General features: G+C 56.0%; 4 protein-coding genes and 1 non-coding gene across 15 annotated transcripts in view; 2 read left to right on the forward strand and 3 right to left on the reverse strand.

Annotated features, from left to right (window-relative positions):
* The window catches only part of PSKH1 (protein serine kinase H1), a 37,883-nt gene extending 32,306 nt beyond the window's left edge, over positions 1-5,577 (forward strand). For all 6 annotated transcript variants that reach the window (XM_054248841.2, XM_035281933.3, XM_054248840.2 and 3 more), the window contains one exon: positions 3,256-5,577. In XM_054248841.2, the coding sequence (XP_054104816.1) occupies positions 3,256-3,573 (318 nt within the window). In that variant the 3' untranslated portion in view covers positions 3,574-5,577. The remainder of the gene's footprint in view (positions 1-3,255) is intronic.
* Positions 5,578-5,752: 175 nt separating this feature from the next.
* CTRL (chymotrypsin like) lies at positions 5,753-7,768 on the reverse strand. 2 transcript variants are annotated; one of them, XM_008986092.5, is made up of 7 exons: positions 7,707-7,768; positions 6,980-7,083; positions 6,802-6,881; positions 6,608-6,689; positions 6,262-6,442; positions 6,052-6,185; positions 5,753-5,976 (listed from the first exon to the last, which is right to left on the reverse strand). In XM_008986092.5, exons 1-7 carry the CDS (start codon positions 7,756-7,758, stop codon positions 5,815-5,817), a joined length of 795 nt encoding a protein of 264 aa, XP_008984340.1. In that variant the 5' UTR covers positions 7,759-7,768; the 3' UTR covers positions 5,753-5,814. The 2 variants fall into 2 exon arrangements, with proteins under 2 accessions (XP_008984340.1, XP_035137827.1); XM_035281936.3 differs by having other exon boundaries at positions 5,753-6,185.
* A 2,103-nt stretch (positions 7,769-9,871) lies between these two features.
* Positions 9,872-12,227, reverse strand: PSMB10 (proteasome 20S subunit beta 10). 3 transcript variants are annotated; one of them, XM_002761089.7, is made up of 8 exons: positions 12,056-12,227; positions 11,773-11,860; positions 11,589-11,686; positions 11,335-11,475; positions 10,956-11,071; positions 10,786-10,844; positions 10,171-10,322; positions 9,872-10,050 (listed from the first exon to the last, which is right to left on the reverse strand). In XM_002761089.7, the coding sequence occupies exons 1-8, from the start codon at positions 12,109-12,111 to the stop codon at positions 9,939-9,941; spliced, it is 822 nt and encodes a 273-aa protein (XP_002761135.1). In that variant the 5' UTR covers positions 12,112-12,227; the 3' UTR covers positions 9,872-9,938. The 3 variants fall into 3 exon arrangements, with proteins under 3 accessions (XP_002761135.1, XP_008984338.1, XP_035137828.1); XM_008986090.5 differs by lacking the exon at positions 10,171-10,322; XM_035281937.3 differs by lacking the exon at positions 10,171-10,322 and having other exon boundaries at positions 10,659-10,844.
* An 870-nt stretch (positions 12,228-13,097) lies between these two features.
* LOC118149853 (U6 spliceosomal RNA) lies at positions 13,098-13,206 on the forward strand. The gene has a single exon (XR_004737562.1). It is a non-coding gene; the product is annotated as a U6 spliceosomal RNA (small nuclear RNA).
* A 1,875-nt stretch (positions 13,207-15,081) lies between these two features.
* On the reverse strand, positions 15,082-19,885 carry LCAT (lecithin-cholesterol acyltransferase). 3 transcript variants are annotated; one of them, XM_008986093.5, is made up of 6 exons: positions 19,710-19,885; positions 18,862-18,995; positions 18,669-18,784; positions 18,479-18,574; positions 18,174-18,398; positions 15,082-15,680 (listed from the first exon to the last, which is right to left on the reverse strand). In XM_008986093.5, exons 1-6 carry the CDS (start codon positions 19,776-19,778, stop codon positions 15,100-15,102), a joined length of 1,221 nt encoding a protein of 406 aa, XP_008984341.1. In that variant the 5' UTR covers positions 19,779-19,885; the 3' UTR covers positions 15,082-15,099. The 3 variants fall into 3 exon arrangements, with proteins under 3 accessions (XP_008984341.1, XP_002761124.1, XP_035137833.1); XM_002761078.7 differs by having other exon boundaries at positions 18,862-19,018; XM_035281942.3 differs by having other exon boundaries at positions 18,862-19,046.
* Positions 19,886-20,058: the final 173 nt, after the last annotated feature.

The following is a 20,058-nucleotide window of genomic DNA, read 5'->3' on the forward strand; positions in this document are numbered from 1 at the left end:
GTGGGAGGCCTCAGCAGGGCTCCCAGATTGAGTGAGGCCTGTTATTCTGGAGGTTAGCCTAAGACCCTGCCTCACAGTGAGCTGGATGAAGACTACCTTCTTGTGTTCAGCCTGACTTTCTTCTGTAGGTTCCTCTGTGTACAACGGTTAGGCTGGAGGCCATTGGCACAGCCTGGTTCTCAGGTCAGGATGACTTGAGTCACATTAGCTTGGGGGACCCACCTGGCCCAGCTGCTCACAGCTCTTCAAAGATGGGGAGAGCTGGAACCTGCCAGAGAGGCCAGGCCAGCCCTCAGACAAATGAGTCCATCTGCATTCTGCACACACCCACACATCCACAGTAATTGGTGAGGCGAGAATCTTGGGGAGCAGGGGGAGAGGGATCGATCTGGCTTGCTTTGGCACTAATGGGCTGGCCGCTCCATGAGCAGCAGGGGTTGATGCCTGGTGTGAGCCTGTGCCACTCTGAAGATGGAGACACTTAAGCCCATAGGGCTGGTCTGGGGAGAGGCCCCTCCAAGACTGCATTGGTGACTGGTTTGGAGTTTTGGGTCCACAGTTTGGCTGGGTGTGGATATGAAGTAGGGAAGCCTCCATTCCATCCATGTTCAGGCTCCTAACCTCTGTAGGGGAGTTGCCCCTCTTTTGTCTTGGCTGGACCAAGGTGCAGGGGCAGAATCCATGTCTCAGCCCTGTTGGGACAGCCTGGGCTGCCAGTCCTGTCTTGGGGCTGTTCCATCAACAGGCCAGGCTTAGCTGCAACGTGCTCCCTAGTGAGTTCTCCGTTTCCTGGAGACTAGAAAGCCAGCAGGCAGCACAGGTGTCCCCTGACCCATCTGTTCAGCTGGGTCTGTGCTGTCTCCATTAAGCTGCTTTCTGTCTCTCCAGTGGGTGATGGGGGCTACAGTGAATGTCTGTGGTCTGGACTGGCTACCCCCACTAGTGGTTCCTCATGTTCAGGGGGCAGCCATGGAGCTTTCTTTTTTTAAAAAAAAATTTAAATGTTTTTTTTTTTTTTTCTTTGAGACAGAGTCTTACCATCTTGCCCAGGATGATCTTGAACTCCTGGGCTCAAGCAGTCCTCCTGCCTCAGATTCCCAAAGTGTTGGGATTACAGGCAGAAGCTACTGCACGTGGGTTTTTGGGCTGTGATCCAAAAGCTGTTGTGGTAGCTGTCTACTCCAGTTGCCCTGCATATTGGCCTCAATACCTCAGTATAAATCTTGAACAACACAAGCCCCCAGGGGGCTTACTTGCCTGCGTGGGAGGGCTGTTGCTGTCTGCACCTACACACAGCCCTTGGATAGTAAGGTATCTATGGGCCTCCATTGGCTGCATGCTACTGGGCCATGACTTTCCTCCTCCTGAGGGCCAGCATCTCCCCAGGAGTCACTGGGTGCTGCTGGCCCACAGGTGAGGATGAGCCTGTTAGGTGTGTTTGGAAATGTGGTTCTGCTGTTGCTCCCATTTCAGCTCAGTAAAACTTGAAATAACCTTCCAAAGAGGACAGCAGCTGCAGGTAGCCCCAGCCCTTCCTCAGAAGCGTGTTCTCCCTGCCTCACCCCTCTACTGACTCCCCCTGGGTAGGGGAAAAGTTGGAGGTCAAGGGAGCCAGACTAGGGATAGCATTAGTCAGTGGGTATACGTGTCTGCCAAATGGCTGTGCACCTGCCCTGAAAGAGGACTCTCAGATCCTCCTAAGCCCCCTGGAGGGCATGTTCAGCAGTTCGTTAGGGTGAAGGGTACCATGGGTGGAACAGGCAGACCTCAGCTGGCAGGAAGCAAAGTGATGGTATTCTTAGCATCCCTGTTGAGCCATCTGCAACAGGTTCAGGAAAGGTCCTAGCTGCCTATCCTTGGGGGAGCATCAGAACCCATGCTTAAAGTGCTCCTAGGAGATGGAGGACTCAAGGACTCACCTGACTGAGCCCCATGGCCTGGAAGCAGCTCCAGGAAAGGGTACATCTGGTCGCAGCATCGTGGGTTGTTACTCACCTGTGCCTACTGAGCGCTTCCTATATGCGCAGCACCAGGCACTGGGGCTCATCCAGCGCAGCATGATCTCATGGGAATAATAAATGAACATGAAACTGCAGTCTTCAAGTTATAGCTGGAATAATTGCTGGAAGCACTGGGGGCTAAGAGGGAGTCTAAGCAAGTGTCCTCTACCCTGAGAACCAGAGGATCCAGCCAAGTGAAGACAGCCATGAGCCTGAGGCCTGGAGACAGACAGCTGCTGGGGTGCGGGGTTAAGACGAGGCAGCCCTAGGCGCATGTGGCAGAGCGAACTTTATGGAGTTCCTGCCGGGAGACAGAATGTACTAAAATGAGACTGGCGCACAGCACTGCCAGCAGCCCTTTGTGGCTTAAAGAAGTCATGTGCACTGCAGGGTGCCATTGAGAAGGCTCCTGGTTCCTGCCTGGTCGCTGGAAGTCCCTGCCCTCAGCAGACTGGGAAATCTAGTTGCCTTGAATTATTTCCTTTACTCCCCATGCTGGGAGGTGGAGTCAGGGAGCAGTGGTCTCCCACCACTGTAAGGACTAGGAAGTTCCCCTCTAAGTGGCCTGATCCTGGTCATCCAGGGATTGGAGCTTTAGTCTGACTTAGGATGTGGTGGGAAAGTTTGAGTCATTCTCTTACATTCCCCTGAGTTATAATTATCCTGGGGTAGGTTGGGGGGTCCTAGCAGAGGCCATCTCCCTGAGCCAGGCTTTGGGTCCAGTGCACCATAGAAGTTTGCTCCCGGGGCTGGGCGCGGTGGTTCGCGCCTGTAATCCAAGCACTTTGGGAGGCCAAGGCGGGTGGATCATGAGGTCTGGAGTTCAAGACCAGCCTGATCAACATGATGAAACCCCATCTCTACTAAAAATACAAAAATTAGCCGGGCGTGGTGGCACGTGCCTGTAATCCCAGCTACTCAGGCAGGAGAATCACTTGAACCCGGGAGGCAGAGGTTGCAGTGAGCCAAGATTGAGCCACTGCACTCCAGCCTGGGTGACGGAGCAAGACTCCATCTCAAAAAATAAAAAATGTTTGCTCCCTGGGAGAGTGGACAGGTCCTTTCCTTCCTTGTCAGACTCCTCATCGCCACGAGAGCAGCCTAGGCCAGCACTGGGTGGGGAGGCCCCAAGTGCTACATGAGAGAAGGGGCAGTGCCTCTCTCGGGAAAGTACAGGGATGCTGGGTAGTGGCTCATCCAGATGGGGTGGGCAGTGTTGGGTGTTCTTGCTCTAATGCTTGTCCTTGGTCTCTAGCCCTGGCCTAGTGTGTCCAACTTGGCCAAGGACTTCATTGACCGCCTGCTGACAGTGGACCCTGGAGCCCGTATGACTGCACTGCAGGCCCTGAGGCACCCATGGGTGGTAAGCATGGCCGCCTCTTCATCCATGAAGAACCTGCACCGCTCCATATCCCAGAACCTCCTCAAACGTGCCTCCTCGCGCTGCCAGAGCACCAAATCTGCCCAGTCCACACGTTCCAGCCGCTCGACACGTTCCAACAAGTCACGCCGTGTGCGGGAGCGGGAGCTGCGGGAGCTCAACCTGCGCTACCAGCAGCAGTACAATGGCTGAGCCACCTGGCTGTGCACACATGCGGCACGGCCCAGCCTGGCCACACACTGTGGTGCCCTCTGGCTCTGATGCCCTCTCTGGAGATAGGCCTGTGTGACCCGCAGTAGGTGAAGAATGTCTGGTGCCAGCCCCTTCTCTGTGCCTTCAGCAGCCCCTGTCCTCACCATGGGCCTGGGCCAGGTGTGAGAGAGTGGAAGTAGCCCAGGGGGCTGTGACCCACCCTGAACTGGGAGCCTGGCCTGGCACTGATACCCCTCTTGGGTAGCTGCTCTGGAGTTTTGAAGGGATAGGACCTGGCCTTCACTGTCTTCTTTGCCCTTTGGCTCTTCCCAAATCAAAGGGGCCTGCAGTGCAGGGTGGAGGGTGTCCTGTGGCCTCAGGACCTTGTGGGACAGTTGCTTCTGGGACCCCTTTCTTTCACAGAGCCCTCCTCCCTGGCTCCACACATTCCCATACATCCTGATCCTTAAGATTATGCTCTAGTGGGAGATCCAGGTAGGCACAAAGCTTGTGCCCTGTCTGGACCGGTAGCCCTTAGCTAGATCCAAATAGCCCTCCACCTCCCAGCCAAGATCTGTCTTCCTTTGTGGTGCCCCCAGGGAGCCCTCCTGGTCCCAGGACCTCTGGTAGTGGGGCCATGGAGTGGACCTTCACCCTTCTAGACTGTGTCCATGCTGGTGGTCGGCTTGCCCAGGCTCCAGCTTCTTCAGACTCTGAGGGTGTCTCTGCCCACCAGCCCACTGCCTTTGGTGCCTTCTTTGTAGAGCCTACCACTACCTCCCTCTCCCCCTTGGATGCCCATTCCATTCCCCAGGTGCCTCCTTCCCAACTGGGGGTGGTTAAAGGGAGCCCCACTGCTGCTACCTGGGGGATGGGGCACCTGGGGGCCAAGGCAGAGGGCAGGGGGCTCCTTCACATTAGGGTCCAGTGTCAGCCTGGGTACTATCTTTTGGTGCAGCCCATTGCCCCTTCCCTTCAGGCTTTGCCGCTCCCTCCTCTGCAGCTGCATGAAGGCGCCATCTGGTGTCTGCATGGGTATTGGCAGCCTGGGAGTGATCATTGCACGCCCATCGTGCACACATGTAGTCATCCGAGAGGACATGGGAAGAAAGGAGTTGCAGCACTGGGGGAGGGTCCCCGGCTACTCACCTCTCCCCTGCTGCTGAGCTTCTGCACACCCCTCCCTGGAACTTAGCAATACTGTGTGACCTGCCTCTGAACCCTGGGTGCCTGGGGCACTGCCTTCTCACATCTGGCCTTGCCCCGTCCACCGTGTGCTGCTTCCCTTCACAGCATTAACCTTCCAGTCTGGGTCCCACTGAGTCTCAGGCTGGAAAGAGCCCCTGTGGGAGGTGGGTAGGGTTGGGTGGCTGCTTTCCTAGAGGCCTGAGCCAGAACTGTCCCCATGGCTGTTGTGGTATCTCCCCCTACCACAAACCAGACTGGAACCTGAGCCCCTCCCTCCACAGCTGCCTTCAGTGGGTAGAATGGGGCCAGCGCCCAGCTTTGGCCTTAGCTTGACTGCAGGGCCCCTGCTAGTGGGGAAGGGTTTGGCTCTCACTCAGCTTCTACCGGTCAGCAGCTTGGGCCAGGCCCTCCTCTTCCTGCATGTGCCACCTCCAGTGGGAAACAAAACTAAAGCGACCACTCTGTACCAAGTCCACTGTGCCTTAGACACCCCCTCCTGTCATCCCCACTGCCCACTGGAAGGAGGCAGTGGAAAGCCAAGCCCCATGGCCTCAGAATTTCCCCCCAGTTCCCCAAGTGTCTCTGGGGGCTTGAAGCTTGGGTGTTATGTTTTCTCTTGCCCAGGGTAGGCCTGGTCCTGAGGGCAGGATCAGGGGTTTGGAGATGTGGGCCTTTGACAGACCCACCTGGGCTTTCATGCCATGGATTGTGGATGGAGAATGTGCAGTTATTTATTACGTGTATTCAGTTTGTAAATGTATCCTCTGTATTCAGTAAACAGGCTGCCTCTCCAGAGAGGGCTGCCATTCATTCCAACAGCTCTGGCTTCTTGCTGTAGAACCAAGGGGTTGCCCTGGAGGAGGGCATGGCTACTCTAGGAAGAACCACTACTCCTCAAGGAGTCACTCAGCCCCTTCCATGCCAGAAGTCCAAGTAGGGAGTTGGACCCTCAACAGCCTCTTTTATCCTGAGCCAGGAAGACAGACAAGAATGCATGATGGGACAGGGCCTGAGTCTTTAATGGGTTGAGCTGGGGAGGGGCCCGTGGTGGGCTCAGTTGTAGGCTATGACCTGGTTGATCCAGGCGCTGAACTTGCTAACTCGGGTGTACATAGCAGGTGCGCGCACATTGCAGTCTTTGGTGCCCCAGGAGACAATACCAATAAGCACCCACGCATTTCCCTTCTGGCAGACAAGAGGGCCTCCAGAGTCACCCTGAGAAGGAAGAGGGAGGGAGAAGTGAATGTGGGGGATTGGGAGGTGTGCCGGGGATGGGGTGCCATGGCTCACCTGGCACGAGGAGGCACCTGCGCCACCTGCGCAGATCATAGAGTCAGTGATACGTGAGCCCCAGTACTGCCGGCACTGATTCACAGTGACCAGGGGCAAAGCCACCTGCTGCAGACGTGCTGGTGTCACATTGCCTGTGGGGCAGGAGGGGTGGTCAGGCTGGACCCACCTCTCAGTCTTCCCGCCCTGAGCTTTGGCCTGAGTTCTTACCCACACCACTGAGGCGACCCCAGCCGGTGGTGACACACGTGAGGCCTTCAGTTAGAGCCTCGTTCGAGGATGCCAGGCACACTGGTGAGATGCGTGTTGTGTACTGGGCTGGCGAGGCGAGCTTCAGCAGTGTCAAGTCATTGTTTATGGTGGTGGGGTTCCAGCTAGGGTGCGTAATGGCCTGTGGGGCCAGAAGCAGGCCATGTTGGGCTGGGGTGGGTCCCGGCACCTGGGGCTGATAGGTACTTAGTGGGGTAGGCCAGGGTGTGTCCTGAATTCCTTGTTCCCAGAGCCCACCCACCTGCCCTGCCCACTCTTCCTCCATGTCTGCAGCCCAGGCACTCACCCGAGAGATGGACAGAACCTGCAGGGGCTCTGCGTTGGATGATCGGTCATACTCGCCCAGGACAACAAAGTGACGGCCAGGGCTGCAGGGAGGTAGGGTTAGGCAGCTGCAGGGAGGGCAGAACAAGATGGGGACAGCAAGGCGAGGAGGCAGGAAGAGGTGAGGGGTGGGGCAGGTGGAGTGAGGGCACTCACCTGACATTGCAGTGGGCAGCAGTGACCACCCAGGACTGGCTGATGAGAGAACCACCACAGAAGTGGAAGCCGCTGCTGTCCTGGGGTCAGGGCTCAGAGATCAGAGTGGGGATGGGCTGCTCAGGCTGCCCCTAGGCATGACATACCCAGGACCCTGCCCACCCCTCCAGTGGTGTACCTGCAGGGACACCTGCCAGGGCCAGGAGCCCGGCACTGCATTCTCCCCGTTGACAATCCTCTGGCTGAAGCTCAGTGCCGGTTTGATGGCAGGAAGGCCGCAGCCTGACCATTGGGCTGGTGAGGACCTGCTTCCCAGGCCTCAGCCTGCCTTTTCCCACCTCCTCCTCCTCCTGGGTGCCCCACGCTGTGCACCCTGGAGAGGTCTGTAGAGAGGGTACAGTACTACCCCTTCCCCAACAGGGTACATACAAGTACCGTCGGGCCCCACAGCTATCTTGTTTTTCCCCATCCAACCAGTCCCCCAGTCCTGCCGTTCTCTCGCCTCTTGCTCCAGCCTAGTCCCATTGTTTCCCGTCTCTTCCCCTGGTCTCTTTGACCTCTCCAGACCTGAACAGTTCATACCATTCATACAGCCAGAGGGTCCTTTCTAAAAGACATGGACAGGTCTTCCTGTCTCAGCTTCCTAAACCATGCCCTACCCACCCCGGCCCCAGCTCCCAGGGCCTAGCTCAAGCTCTGGTCCTATTTGTGAACCCTCCACCCCACTTTTACCCCCCTCCCATCCCTGCAGGCCTGTTCATGCTCCCCTGCCCTGGCACATCCTGTTTCCTTTGCCCACTCTGTCCACCTGCATCCCTTCCAGCCAGCCTGGCCCCTTCCCTGGGCTGGTGCTGGGAGCTGAGTTGCCCCCAGGGCTGAGTTAGGGCTGGTCCTGGCCCACTCACCCCAGGAGGAGCTGAGGAGAACCAGGCTTAGAGTCAGGCTAAGCAGCAACATCGTGGCAGATGTGAGGTTGGGAGCTGGGCCTGGCTTTATGGGTGTTCTTGTCCTTGAGCTAAAGTTCCAGGCCTGAGGCCAGGCCAGCTGTGTAGACTCAGTCCCCTCACACGCTCCAGTCAAGACAGGCTCTTTAGGCCAAGGTCCCCTGACTCCTGGGGACTTACCAGATAAAAGCCCAGGTGTGAGGCTCTCACCTCTACCACCTCCCAATGCCTGGCCTCTAATTGGCTCCCTGAACCATCTCCCATTCTAATGTTGAGCTGTGGATACTGAGGACAGATGGTTTAATTAGTTCCATAGTGACAACCTGGTGGCTGGGATTAGAGGAGTCTCCCAGGGCTATCAAAGGTACCAGGCTCTCAGAAAAGGCTGCTCAGCATCCAGGATGTTCTGACTGGTGAGGGAATGCTTACTCTAGTGGACTTTGCTGTGAAGGCCAGGGCCGTGAGGTTCTGGCAGGTTGTGAGTTGTAACACATCATGGTTCCTCATAACTCAGTGGTTCCGCATCCATTTGGAACAGGAGTCACAGGTCTGCTCAGAGATGGTGACTCTTCTCACCAGCATGTGGTTGAGTTGGATACAAACCCGCATTTGTCTGGTGCTGAAGCCCCCACTCTAAACAATGAGTGCCAGGCTTCTGAGGGGCCTGGCACTTAGAAGGGCAAAGTGTGAGCTCTTGGTGCCTGGCAGACCCTGGACTGAGGCTGCAAATGGAGAGTGACAGCCATCAAATCTCTGGCAGCCTCTCTAGGCCTTGGGGCTTCCATGGGCAAACCCCTGGTGTCTGTAGCCCATTTGTTACTGAGCTGCAGTTCAAGCTTGAAGAGAGAAGATACCCTGTGTGCAAAGTTCCACCAGGTGTGTTGGCTGGCCTCCTGGGAGTGTGGGAGTGTGAGGGTGTTTTTTTTTTTTGAGACAGAGTCTCACTCTGTCACCCAGGCTGGAGTGCAGTGTCAGGATAACAGCTTGCTGCAACCTCTGCCTCCCGGGTTCAAGTGATTCTCCTGCCTCAGCCTCCTGAGTAGCTGGGACTACTGGTGCGTGCCACCACGCCTGGCTAATTTTTGTATTTTTAGTAGAGACGGGGTTTCACCATATTGATCAGGCTGGTCTTGAACTCCTGACTTCATGATCCGCCTGCCTTGGTCTCCCAAAGTGCTGGGATCACAAGCATAAGCTACCACACCCAGCCAGGAAATATAACAAAATACTAATTGTCGGGTCTGTGGTGACCTGACAGCATATGGGTATTCCATATACAACTCTTTCAACTTTTCAGTTACATTTACAAATATATGTAATAGAATGTTGGGGTGCAGGGAGCATAGTCAGCAGCCCAGGGATGTCCAGCCTGGCATAGACCCTCCCTGGAGGTTGCACACACTCTCCCTGACAGTTCTGAAGCTCCAGTGGAGTTAAGCCATTCTTGCTGAGGGCAGGATGCTCTTGCTGGTACCCAGCAGCCAGGCCTGAGACTCAGCCGGGGCCTAACAAAGGTTTGTTAGAGAAATGTGTGAGTTCTGTGACCCCTATTGGCCTGGAAAACTTGGAGTTACAAGCCCAGCATGTGCAGACAGAAGCCAAGCTTCTGTGAGCAGTGCAGGCGTGCTTCATCTTCTGAGCGGTGTCACGGGTAAGGAATGTTGCAAGGTTGAGGAGTGCTTGGTGAGACCTTGTGTTGCAGTCAGGGAGCAGCTCCTCTGTCAGCACTTTAGCCCTCAGTGGGGCCTGTGGGGGCCTGACTGAAAGGTATGGACTTTGTCCTGGGCCACTGAGGAGCCATGGAAAGTCTCTAGGAGGTGGTAGTACATGGGGTCTTTCAGGTTTTACAAGTCTCCAGTGGACCAGAGGGCAAGAGCAAGGCAATGGAGTTGGCGGGGGAGCCAGAAGGAAGGTTCAGGTGGAGACAGGATGGGGGCGTTTCATCCAAGCCTGCAGTGCTGGCAAGGGCTGGGGTTCTGGAGTAGTAGATGCCGGAGGTGATGGGTGAAGGGCATCTCATAGGCCAGGCACTGGAGCTCTGGGAGGTAATGGCTCCTGCAGGGACGCCTTAGCTACAGAGCCCCGCTGGCTGCCTGCCCACCCACTCCACTCAAGAATGACAGTCATTTGTTTAGCTGTTTGTATTTTCTGGGTTTATTCCCCCTTGTTCCAAGCTCTAAGCCTCAGCCTATTTTACTCCACCTCCATAGCCTGCACGGTTTCCTCCAGTAGCTCCAGAGTTAGTGGCTTCACTGTCTGGGTCAGGACAGCTGTGGTTCCAGGCACAAAGTGGTAGTGACCAGACCTGGGAGGAGGGACAGCTTCTGAACATGAGCCTGTCATGTGGCCCATCCCCTTCTTGCAGCCCCCATCTCTCCTGCTATGGCTCCACACATCCCTATGGTCCCCCACCTCCAGCTCTCACCTCTTCACAGGCTCTGTGGGCGAGCTCAGTGTCCTCAGTAGCTTGGCGCCTGACTTCGTGATCACACATGCATCCACATTGCCCCCGGAGCCCAGGTCACCCAAGATTCCTGCGGTGATGGCTTCCACCAGCAGCCCCTGAGCAGCCTCCAGCTGCAGTGATGGATGTGTGAGGCCTAATGGGCCCTCTGCTGTTAATTTAGGCTACAGCTTGGGGACTTGCCTGTCCACTCACCCAATCTGGTCTTGCTCCCCCAACCCTCGCTGTGTTCCTCCCTGTCTTTGGGGAGACATACATCACCTGCTTCTATCCTAGCCCAAACAAAATCTGGGCTCCAGACATTGATATAAATAGGACCCTACTGGTCCTCCCCTTCACCCTCGGTTCCAAAAGATCCTCTGTGAGCTTCGACTGCTCCCAGTCATCCAAGCTTTGGTATTGGACGGTGTGGTGTAGGGATCAAACTTCTCTGCTCTTACTCCACTCACCCTTCAGTGGTCACCTCCTCCGACGAGCCTTCCCCCACCTCCACACTGGGTCAGGGTCCTGTGCTCCCCCAGCTCCCAGGTGCACATCCCACCAGCGACCAGATAGTGGGGAACAGAGGCTGCTCACCGTCATGTCCGGCTGGAACCGGTCTTCTAGCACCGCCAGGGCCGCGTCCTGGCCAGAGCCTGAAGGCAGGAGAAGCATCTGAAGTCAACGGCTGCCACCCGGTTTGGAGTAGAAGCCTGAGGCCAAGGTCACAGGGACAGGGTTCGAGGAGAAGGGACAGAAGCGCTCACCCAGGGCCGTGAAGAGCATACGGCTGTAGGAGCCATGGGGATGTACACCGTAGAGCTGCGGTCCAGTCAGATCTACGCCGCCCACGATCAGCGATGCACCCACGTGGCCCTGGTACCTGCTCGTAGATGGGCGGAGTCGGCCACAAGCGGGGCCCAGGCCTCGGCCCTCTATGCCCCACCCAGGGGTGCTATCCCCGCCCCTTCCTGTGGCCTGGAGCTCGATAGCTGACTTCGCCTCTTCCCGTAGCCCAGCTTCTTAGTCCGGCCTCTTCCGGTCACCTGGCCCGTCACGGCCCCGCCCTCCTTTTGTTCCGCTTTTTTTATTGGCCCTGCCCCTGCAACGGCCACTCGCGGGGTCCTGTTAGCCTCGCCCTCGCACCGGAAGAGCGTCTGGCGCAGGATGCGGGTGACTGTGGGCACGCGGGGCTCGCGGCCGGTGGATAGCGCGTGTAGCTCCATCTTGGACCCCACCATTCGTGTAATCATTTCGGTGTCCGCGGCTACTCCAGCCCCACAGCAGCTGAGGGGAAAAAGGAGGATTGGCGTGGGCAGGGCTAGGACGTGCGGGGACCGGAGTAGGAACGAAGGGGCGGTTCTTTTTTGCGTGCCGGAACTAGGCTAGGGGAGTCTCACTAGATTTTGGGGGCGATGAAGTGGATTTTCTCGCAGCTCTTGTCCGCCACTACAGAATCATTAGTGGCTCGCGTGTCGGCGCCCAGAATGACCCCGTCCTGAGGAGAGGGAGGGACCGCAGCCTCAGTGCCTGCTTGATGCTCCTGGCTCCCCTCCAGCTCCCCCGTCCCTCCCCGCGGCTTACTTGGAACACAAGGCCCGCGATGGTGGTACCGGTCTTGCGTGCATGAGGGACCTTGAGTCCCGGGAGGACGCGTTCCAAGGATGCATTTCTGGAAAGGGAGGAGGGGGCGCAGGTTTCAGCTCTACTTCCAAGACCCCTGTTGCTTCCCCTAACCCGGTCCCAGTCTCCCTCATCTTCTAGTGTAAGCCTGGAACCCGTCGCTGAACACACCCTCCCCCACCCCCAACCAGGAAAAAAGGCCACGACCAAGCAGAGGCGGCTTGGGAGCGACCCTCCCCTTCACCTTTGGCAGTTCTCGAAGGAGAAACCCCCTCGGGTCTCCAGGGCTGGCTCCAGCATCTTGGGGCAGGCAGAGCCGATTAGGGGTCGCGGGCAGATGGGTGGGTCAGACAAGTGGGGCCAGTGAGGAGCTGAAAAGCCCTCTGCTAGGCTCCACGTCTGTCCTTTCTACTTTCACTTTCGCCTTTACCCTTCCTCAAAGTCCCCTGGCGGTTTTCGGCATCTTCTCTTTCACTTTCGGCTTTATGTGTGGCTCTGAGCATTTTGGGTACAGGATGATGTCCCTTGCTGGACCCTTTGTGCTGCTCATCGGGTCCTCCGTTGAACAGAGGAACAAGTCTCTTCCCTTCTGGACATTGTTTAGCTTTTCCTTCTGCTCCATCTGAGCCCCCGGCTCTTACCCCAGCCTCAACTCTGATTTCCAGTCCCAACACCCGAAGGCTGTCAGAGCCTTGGCCAGGTTTCTGCATTGTTGCTGGCTAACCAGTAGCATCAGGAGTGGCTGACTTTTGTTCCTTGTCACATTTCTTCCAACTCTTGCCTCTTTTGTTGCGTTTACTCCTCTGCGAAACCTCAAACAGAGGCTCAGTTAGCCGCAGTGATACTGGTCTTTCCATCTTCCCTGTCTCAGGTGCCATCTTCCCTCTCTCAAGAGGAGCACTGTGGCTGCTGGTTTCCACTCATGGCCAAGCCTTGTTATTTCATCTCCCAGTGACCTCTTGTCCGTAGACATCTTCTAGCACTTCTCATCTCAGCTAGCATCTTCTCCCACACTGACATTGCACTGGCCTCCCTGGTTACTTCGCAATTTTTGCCCCTCACCTCAGGCTACACTTTACCCTGCAGAGAGTCTTTCTAAATTGGAAATCTGGCACACTCTCTGGTTTAAACCCTTCAGCAGGTCGGGCCTGGTGGCTCACCACTGTAATCCCAGCATTTTGGAAGCCCAGGAGTTCGAGGCCACAGTGAGACATGGATCACGCCATTGTACTCCAGCCTGGGCAATAGACCCTGTCTCAAAGCGGGGGGCGGAGGGGAAGATTTGGGTGCTCGCGTAGGCAGCACATATACTAAAATTGGAACGACACAGAGATTAGCATGGCCCCTGTGCAGTGCAAGGATGACATGCAAATTCGTGAAGTGTTCCATATTTATTTTTTAAAAGTTACTAAAATTTTAAAAAGAAGTTTTAAAAAAAAAGATTTGGGTTTGAGCCTAAGAGCAGCATGCAGCTGCTGAAGTGTTTACTTTTTCTTTTTATTTTGAGGGAGTCTCACTCTGTTGTGATCTTGGTTCACTGCAACCTCTGCCTCCCAGGTACAAGCAGTCTTCCACCTCAGCCTCCTGAGTAGCTGGGATCGCAGGCACACACCACCATAGCTGGCTAATTTTTTTTATGCGTGTATGTGTGTATATATATATGTATGTATATTTTATAGAGATGGGGTTTCACCATGTTACCCAGGCTGGTCTTGAACTCCTAAGCTCAGGCGATCCACCCCCGGCCTCCCAAAGTGCTAGGATTATAAGAATGAACCACAATGCTTGGCCTATTTTACTTTTTAAAATTTTTTTATTTTCTTTTTTTTTATTTTGAGACAAGCTCTTGCTGTTGTGCAGTCTGGAGTGCAGTGGTGCTGTCTCAGATCACTGCAACCTCTGCCTCCCAGGTTCAAGCAGTCCTCCCACCTCAGCCTCCCTAGAAGATTTGACTGCAGGTGTGTGCCACCACACCTGGCTAATTTTTAAATTTTTTGTAGAGATGGGGTCTCACAATATTGCCCAGGCTGGTCTCGAACTCCTGGGCTCAGTCAAGTCAAACTCTTCTTTACAGTGGTCCATTACTCTTCTCATCCCTGTGACCTCAGTGTAGGTACCACCTCCTCTGGGAAGCCTTTACTGACCTGAAAGACTTAGCCTCTTTTGCTCCCTAAACTTTTCTTATTTTTATTTTTTTTTGTTCCCTAAACTTTTCTCAGAGCACTTAGCTTCATACTAATTAAACTTTCATTAGTGAAATTATCTGATTAATGGTTGTCACTCAGATTCTAATTCTAAACTTTTTTTTGAGACCCAGTCTTTTTTTTTTTTTTTTTTTTGAGACGGAGTTTCGCTCTTGTTACCCAGGCTGGAGTGCAATGGAGCAATCTCGGCTCACCGCAACCTCCGCCTCCTGGGTTCAGGCAATTCTCCTGCCTCAGCCTCCTGAGTAGCTGGGACTACAGGCACGCGCCACCATTCCCAGCTAATTTTTTGTATTTTTAGTAGAGACGGGGTTTCACCATGTTGACCAGGATGGTCTTGATCTGTTGACCTTGTGATCCACCCGCCTCAGCCTCCCAAAGTGCTGGGATTACAGGCATGAGACACCACGCTTGGCCGAGACCCAGTCTTTCTTGAGACAGAGTCTTGCTCTGTCACCCAGGCTAAAGTCTAATGACACGATCTTGGCTCATAGTAACCTCTGCCTCCCAGGTTCAAACGATCGTGCCTCAGCCTCCCGAGTAGCTGGGACTACAGGCATGTCCCACCCCACCTGGCAAGTGTTTTGTATTTTAGTAGAGGTGGGGTGTCTACCACGTTGGCCAGGCTGGTCTCCAACTCTTGACTTCAGGTGATCTGCCTGCCTTGGCCTCCCAAAGTGCTGGGATTATAGGCATGAACTACCACACCCAGCCTCTAAACTCTTTTGGCCCTGTCAGTCACCCAGCACTCAAAAGGCCCTATCTCACCTGCCCTTTTGGGAGCTTGGAGGACAGCTCAAATTGCCCCCTCCCTGTACTCCTAACACGGGACTGTGGGTACAGCCAGCTCCAGTCCCCGTGCCCATCACAGAGGCAGGCATGGTGCATGCTGCCTCAAAAGCTTGACCAGGAGAGTGGACAGATGTACATCTAGGGTGCCCAGCTCAGTCCCATGCCTCAGCAGAGCCCATCTTGCCTCACTCCGCACTGATCTGTGGGTGGTGACAAGTGAAACCTGGTGTGGGACTCTAGTGTCTCCCTTCAGCTCTCAACATACACATCAGGGTTTACAGCAGGAAAGTCTTTATTCAGGGGGTGGGGGCTCTGGGCTGGCCATGGCCATCGGGGACGCAGGGGGACCCTGGCGGTAGGCACCCAGCAGGATGGCATTGATGTGCTCCAGGGTCTGGTTGCTGAAGACCATGTTGAGGTGCTGTATCCCGTGCAGGGGCAGCAGGTGCACAGGCTGTGGCTGGCGGCCCCGCCAGAGGCCACAGAGCTCAGTGCTGCGCGTGGCCACCGTGTCATCACCATCCTCATAGAGCTCACCCACAGGGTCTGTGTAGGGGAAGCCGTGGTCGTAGATGTAGGTGCTGGGCGTGGGCAGGCCCACACCGTAAAGACAGTATACTTCCACGCCAGGTGCTGGGAGTCCTGCCAGGAGGTCACGTGACTGCAGCCACATGTACCAGCCTTCCTCAAAGTGGAGGTCTGCAAAGAAGCGCTGGAAATCCCTGCCTGTGTAGTTGAAGCTGGGTGTGGAAATGAACACATGGTCCTCAGGCCATGCCATGCGAGAGGGAAACATCCAGGGGGAGGTCGTCGTTATGCGCTGTTCCTCTTTCAGCTTGATGCTGGACATGATGGGGATGCCCTGGTTGTCACCTGCGGATATGGAGCAAGGTGGGACAGGGAGCCAGTTCTGGCCCACAACCTGCTGATTGTAGACTCAGCCAGATACTCTATCTTGTCCCTGCCCAATCTAGACAGACGCTAAGCTACAGACTTGAACAGGCCTGATACTCAGTGATGCTCAATGTGGGCTTATTCAATGAGAAGCCCTGATGGCACCTCTGTTGGGTGGGGCTGTAGGGCTTCAAAAGGAGGGCAGGGGCAGGTGCCAGCGCTCAGCCCTCTAATCCCAACATTTAGGGAGGCTGAGGCAGGAGTACCACTTGAGGCCAGGAGTCCAAGACCAGTCTGGGCAACGCAGTGAGCCCCTGTCTATACAAAAAAAAAAAAAAAAAACAGCTGGGCATAGTGGAGTGCACCTCTAGTCCTGGCTATGGAGGAGGCAAAGGCAGGACGATTGCTTGAGTCCAGGAATTTGAGGTTACAGTGAACTATGATCATGCCACTGCACTGTAGCCTGGGTGACAGGGCAAGACCCCAGCTTAAAAAATAAATAGTCCGGGCGCGGTGGCTCACGCCTATAATCCCGGCACTTTGGGAGGCCGAGGCAGGTGGATCACAAGGTCAAGAGATCGAGACCATACTGGTCAACAAGGTGAAACCTCGTCTCTACTAAAATGACAAAAATTAGCTGGGCATGGTGGTGCGTGCCTGTAGTCCCAGCTACTCGGGAGGCTGAGGCAGGAGAATTGCTTGAACCCAGGAGGTGGAGGTTGCGGTGAGCCGAGATCGTGCCATTGCACTCCAGTCTGGGTAACAACAGCGAAACTCCGTCTCAAAATAAATAAATAAATAGGGCTGGACACAGTGGCTCATGCCTATAATCCCAGCATTTTGGGAGGCCGAGGCAGGCAGATGACTTGAGGTCTGAAGTTTGAGACTAGCTGGCTAACATGGTGAAACCCTGTCCCTACTAAAAATATAAAAATTAACCAGGCATGTTGGCACATGCATGTGATCCCAGATACTCATGAGGCTGAGGCAGGAGAATCACTTGAACCCGAGAAGCAGAGGTTGCAATGAGCTAAGATTGCGCCACCGCACTGCAGCCTGGGCAACAGAGCGAGATTCCATCTCAAAATAAATAAAAGTAAATATTTTTTAAAAGGGCAAGAGCCCAGCACAGTGGCTCACGCCTGTTATCTGGCACCTTGGGAGGCTGAGACAGGAAGATCACAAGCTCAGGAGTTAGACCAGCCGGGGCAACATAGCAACACCTCATCCCTACTAAAAAATAAAAATAAGTTAGGTGTGGTGGTGCATGCCTATAGTCTCAGCTACCCAGGAGGCTGAGGCAGGAGGATTGCTTGAGCTAGGGAGATTAAGGCTGCAGCTATGATTGTGCCACTGCACTCCAGCCTGGGTGTCAGAGAGAGACCCATGTCTTTTTTTTTTTTTTAGACAGAGGTTCGCTGTTGTTACCCAGGCTGGAGTGCAATGGTGCGATCTCGGCTCACCGCAACCTCCGCCTCCTGGGTTCAGGCAATTCTCCTGCCTCAGCCTCCTGAGTAGCTGGGATTACAGGCACGCGCCACCATGCCCAGCTAATTTTTTGTATTTTTAGTAGAGATGGGGTTTCACCATGTTGACCAGGATGGTCTCGATCTTTTGACCTTGTGATCCACCCGCCTCAGCCTCCCAAAGTGCTGGGATTACAGGCGGGAGCCACTGTGCCCGGCTGAGACCCTGTCTTAAAAAAAAAAAAGGCAGGTGGGGCTTCCTGAGGACTGGGGTGTGGGGATGCTGGGGGGTGTGGGGATGGTGGAGGGTATGGGGATGCTGGGGGGTGTGGGGATGGTAGGGGGTATGTCGATGCTGGGGGTGTGCTACCTGTTCTCCCTTGGACATGTGTCTGTCTGCTATTTGTGTGGCTTGTGCTGCAATGGGGGTCACAGAGTTGTGGTCCAGGAAGGGGGAAACGAGATGGTGTCTATTTGATGTTTATTGGTGGTGTCTGATGAGTGTTTCTCTCTTCAGACTGTGAGCCAGCTCCCAGGGTACAGCGGGTAGGGAGTAGGTGGTAGCTGTCAGTGCTGGGCCCTGGTGCCACTCCCTAGGGAAGGGCAGGCGGGGCTCTGAGGGTCTGGCGCTAGCTCTGGCAGATCCATCCCTAGTAAAGCACATCCCTGGGCAAAGGCATTCATGCAAATGGAAGGCAGGCAAGGGCCAGTTAGGCAGGTTCTGGGGCTACAAGGAACAAACCTGGGGGCAGCGAGCTGGGGTTTTCTTTCCAGTGTTCACTGCCCCTTTGCCATCACTGACACAGACTCTGGAAGGAGCCACCCTAATTGCTCAGGCCAGGGTCACTGCTCTGGGGGCCAGTGACAGCAAGCTTGCTGGTCCAGGGGTGGTAGACAACACCCCCAGAGGCCACTGTAAGCAGGAGCCGCAGTGAAGGCAGGCCCAGGATCAGCTTCGTCTTACCACCCTCCCCTCTTTGGGCCTAAGTGATCAAGGCCCTCTCACCTGAGGCCAAGACCAGCATGGGTTTGATGGAGCCACCCCAGGGAGCCCCAAGAGAGATGAAGCCATCAATGAAGCGGTCCTTCCAGGCCTGGGGCTGGCGCAGCAGGAAATAGAGCAAGTGTAGGCAGCCGAGGCTGTGACCGATGAGGAAGACAGGCTTCCCATAGGCAGCGTGCATCTCCTCCACCAGCCCCGCGAGCTTGTGGTAGTACTCCTCCTGCTGGCCTGAAGTGGGTGAAAGGGGTCAGGGCAGCTGGGGTGGGGCCACCTGTCCAGCCCCAAGCCTGTCCTCGGCAGAGACTCACCAGGCTCCAGCCGCCAGTCATAGGGGGCAGCACGCACAGTCTCGTCCCGCACGTAGCCATTGTTGACCAGGTTCTGTACCAGCGTGTGCAGGTACCCTGTGGGGGAGGCAGCAGCACTGGGAGCTCGGGCCATGCCTGCTTCGGGCCAGCACCCCGGCCTGGAGCCCCGGCCCTGCTCTCTGACACACACCTGCCAGCTTGCTGCTGTCCAGATACTCCACAGAGTAGGTCTTGCCAAAGCCAGGGACACGGATCTGGACACCAGGGGCGTTGGACACAAGCCCGGAGCTCCGGTTGTAGACAACCCTAGGGGCGGGGTGCCACTCAGCAGCCAGTAGCTGTGGGGCAGCATGTGGGGGCTGGGGTGGAGCACGTGGCTGTACCTGGTGTTATCGATCCAGCAGTCTACCCCGAGGGGTAGGAACATGTTAAGATCCAGCCAGATGGTGAAGAAGTCCTCTGTCTTGCGGTAGCACATCCAGTTCACCACATCTGGTTTGTCCAGCTTGGCTTCTAGCTGATTCCCCAGGCAGCCGGGCACTGTGAGCAGCGGCCCTCACTCTGGACTCTGGATTCCCCCCCGTGACCCTTACCCCAGTCACCCCAGATGCTGCAGTGACCAGATCTGCCCCCCACCTCCCACACCCTCAACCCCTAGGTACAAAGCACACTTACCCTCCCCCGCTCACATCCCCTCTCCCTGCTGTCCCCCCAGTAGCCAAAGCCCAGGCTTTCCTGAGGAAGGGAAGGTGTTGGGGTCGAGGCCGCTGACCCCTGCCTCTACAGAGCAAACACCCATCCTGGCACTCCTTTATTGCCAAAGTCCAAGGTGGGAACAGATAGGTCTGGGGGCGTGGGGGCTGGGCCTAGCAAGGCCAGGCATGGATGGGCCTCTCCTGCTCGATGGCCCTAGGCTGGGCATCCTGTCTTTGGTGGGTGGGGGCCAAGGAAGGAGTGGTGGGGCTTGGCCCAGAGTCTGGTGTGGCTGTGGCTGACCACAGCTTGTGATGCCCCAGCCAAGACCTCAGGCACACCCCATCCCCCACTCTGCCCCCTGAGGTAGGCAACTGAGAGACAAAGCACTGGGGGAGAAGGGGAGGGTCATTCCTCTACTGGATAAGCTTTTGGCCCCTCCCCACACTGAGGCAGATACTGGGGCTTAAACAGGACAGAAGGGCTTTGGCTGGGTCGGCTGCTGGCGCGGTGCATCAGGGGCCTGGCGGGGGCTTACCGAGGATGACAGGCCGTGTGTGGTTACTGAGCTCAGCCTTGGGCGTGGTGTGCGGGGGGAAGAGCACATTGAAGAGCCAGAAGGGGGCGGCAGGAGGGAGCAGCAGCCCCAGCAGCAGCGGCACCCACTGCCATGGGGAGCCAGGCGGCCCCATTCCAGCCCTGGTGCCTACTGCCAGAGAAAGGAGCACTGGGCTGGCCTTATGTGGTGTGGGGGTGGGAGGGGCCCTAGGGCCAGTGGGAGGGACAGCCTGGCCAGTGGGAGTGGTGGCCAGAGATTGCCGGAAAGGGGCACAGCCTCAGGGGCCGGCTATGGGCCTGAAATCAGTCCCGCCTTCTTCTCTTGGCGC

The sequence above is a fragment of the Callithrix jacchus genome, chromosome 20 (assembly GCF_049354715.1).
Source record: "Callithrix jacchus isolate 240 chromosome 20, calJac240_pri, whole genome shotgun sequence".
NCBI classification, from domain to species: Eukaryota; Metazoa; Chordata; class Mammalia; order Primates; family Cebidae; genus Callithrix; species Callithrix jacchus.